The following is a 2,960-nucleotide window of genomic DNA, read 5'->3' as shown; positions in this document are numbered from 1 at the left end:
GCTTGGCTCTACCCTGGTATCGTGCTCCAATGCTCGGTGATTTCCCGCTTATGCTCTCCTGTGGCTTTGTGTTAGGTTCATCGTCTGTGCTTCATGTTCTACCGTGGTGTTATGGAAGAATTGCTTTCCGTGCACCTTACCGTTTCCGTGGCCCGTGTTTTTCAGCATGTTGAAGTGTCATTACATCAGTTACTTTCCGTGATCCATACGCTCCCATCATATTCTTGCCATTCCAAGTTTTCATGGTAGCGTGCTCGTCCGTGGTTCGTGCTTTTCAGAATGGCTAGCTGCCTTCATTAATTTAGTCCTTTTTCAACGTCCGTGGCCTTCTGTGCTTCGTGTTCTTCCCTCTACCCCATCGTGTACATAGTGTGCGCCGGTGTTCCTCTGTGTTTCGCGTTCTTGTTTATCCACTTGCCTCCGCGCTAATTCAATCGCAAACGCTGTTTTTTTTTGTTTGATGTATGCTACATATCGTGGTGAAAAGTGCGCACAATCTCTTAAGGTCGTACACTACGCGCGCGAATACAAAGGAATACGATCCTTTTTTATCGGCGGCGGAGTGGTGTTACAAAGGAATACGATCCTTTTTTATCGGCGGCGGAGTGGTGTACATGGTTATGTGGGGTGGGATGGTGGGAAGCCACTATATTCACATTTTGAATATTTAATATTAGTAATAAATTGTGCATCTTTATCTAACGCAAATATAATACCGGTACTTTGGTTTAAATTGATTCGTATTAGTAATAACATGCGTTTTTTTTCTCGCGCAACTAATTAATTTTTTGTAGTACTGCTATAAACGTCTGCAAGAAAAATATGAAATTCTCAAAACATAGTATTACTCAAAAGTTTTGTAAGTTTTATTATTTAAAAGTACTACGAAGCCTAAAATATCATTATATATCCTATAAGTACTAAAGTTTCGATTGAGGCCGAAATATGAGTCACCAAATCCTACAATTTTTTCAACAGCTCCTACGACGATATAGTACGTGTGTGCTTATCGGCGCCTTATACTAATGCTAACTAACGCGCACACAGGCAGCGCCCTGCGCGTGAGGTGGCGAACCGCAGCTGAAAATGAGAGCAAAATGAAATTTGAGCGGTGCATTTAAGTACGACGTGTAGACCACATAATTCAATTTTAGACAATCGAGGCCGCCTTCGCTGCGCTCGGCAGCCAGTAGAACGCGCGTATTAGCGTGAGGATTATTAACCCTAGCCCGTTACGGACGTTACAGACGGACAACACACTCCACTGGTAAGATAACCTACAATCTATTTACGAAATAGCTTTCCGAATCAACAGAACTTAAATAAAAACAAAATGGCGGTCGACACATGTCACTATGTCACTATTCTCAGCACAAGTTCGTCTCACCTTACGCCGCCACCATGGGCAAGTCGCTGAACCCGATGGAGGTGTATCGCCGCGAGCAGAAGAAGAAGGAGCTCAAGAAGCACAGAGTGGATAGACAGAAGGATAAACAGTCCAAGCTCAGCTCCATGGATCCGGTGGACATCCGAGAGCAGCTCAAGAATCTCGAGCGCCAGGTGGCTGCCAACCCGACGGACGGGCCCACACGCAAGCGCAAGCAGGAGCTAGAGGACACACTGCGGGCTGTGGTCAAAAAGCAGAAAGAAATGGCAGACGAGGAGCGAAAGAAACAAGCGAACGCACCGCCACCACCGCCAATGGTAAGAAAATTGCACAAGAGGAAGAGGAGTGCCGACTAACTGACTGATTTGGTTGCTGCAGAGTATGGCCGAGCTAACGCAGGCCAACAAGGAAAAGTTCCAGAGCCCAGAGAACTCCATCTACTACCATCCGACTCTAAACCCGTTCGGAGCGCCGCCACCGGGCAAGCCGCAAGTGTACCGCAACATGCCATCCGGTACTGTCGTCCAAGCTGCACCGAGGGGTCAGCCAAGACAAGGACAGCCACAGCAACGACAATATAGAAACACAAGAGATAACCGAGGTAGAGGGCCTCCACCCCCGTCAACGCAGCCGCGTGTTATTACACGACGGCCTGGGAAGCGACCGCCGTTGCCACCTGGTCCCCCACCTCCAGGGACGATCCAGGTGCCTCCGAGACCTCCTTTACCGAGTGGGGCGCTTCCTATTCGGCCGCCCCCGCCACCACCTGCACAGGTTGACGTTGCTAATCGTACTGTACCTCCTCCTCCCTCGCCACAGCCCCGTGGAATAGCACCGCTGCCTCCTTCACCCTATCCGACGATGACGGCGGACGTCACCGAGGTGCAGAATAGGAATGTAGCAGCAGTCGACATGGATGACAGCGACTGCGTAGCCCCATACCCGATGGAAGATGACAACGTCACTGCTCCGTACCCACCCGTAGGAGACGAAGACATAGACGAAGAGGCTGCCGAGCGTGAGGCTGAGAGTCAAGCGCAACTTCGGTCGCTCGTACCTGTAGCGCTTCGTGTGCAACGTCAAGTTGCTGTACCTCCGAGCTCCAGCGCTACCATCGTTGGCAATCCCTCAATTGCCCCGCCTCCTAGACGTCCAGTTCCTGCCCCTCCAGCTCCAGCACCTCGACTTTCAGTTGGTATCACGCCCCCACCGCCTCCTCCTCTACCCATGGCACCTAAACCGGCAGAAAGTAGCTCCGTGTCGAAAGAATTCGACACCTTCATGGAGGAGGTTAAGGGATTGCTGTGATAACCGAAAAAAATGCTGTAACTCCTGTTACTACCGTTAACAGTAAATTCTTTCGCGCTAAACTCTATTTAAATTTTGTGAGCAGAGAAATGTTGTGTATTGTTCACGATCAGTCAGATACATACACTAAGACTTCGGCCCGTTGGATGTCGACCACTTCTTGGAATATCGAACCAGCCAACTCTTGACGCCTTACTTGATCGCGGTGCAGATAGACGTGCCATCGTCATGCACGTCGCAGTAAGTTCCCTCTTCACACGCGACT

At 49.6% G+C, this 2,960-nt stretch overlaps 1 protein-coding gene across 1 annotated transcript; it reads left to right on the top strand.

Annotated features, from left to right (window-relative positions):
• Positions 1-1,373: 1,373 nt before the first annotated feature.
• On the top strand, positions 1,374-2,695 carry PITG_04931 (uncharacterized protein; the record flags this gene model as incomplete). Its single annotated transcript, XM_002905586.1, has 2 exons — positions 1,374-1,704; positions 1,766-2,695. The coding sequence occupies 2 exons, from the start codon at positions 1,402-1,404 to the stop codon at positions 2,693-2,695; spliced, it is 1,233 nt and encodes a 410-aa protein (XP_002905632.1).
• Positions 2,696-2,960: the final 265 nt, after the last annotated feature.

Source organism: Phytophthora infestans, genomic scaffold, assembly GCF_000142945.1.
Source record: "Phytophthora infestans T30-4 supercont1.6 genomic scaffold, whole genome shotgun sequence".
Lineage (NCBI taxonomy): Eukaryota > Oomycota > Peronosporomycetes > Peronosporales > Peronosporaceae > Phytophthora > Phytophthora infestans.
Note: the sequence above shows the minus strand (reverse complement) of the source record. Positions and strands in the feature narration are given on the sequence as shown.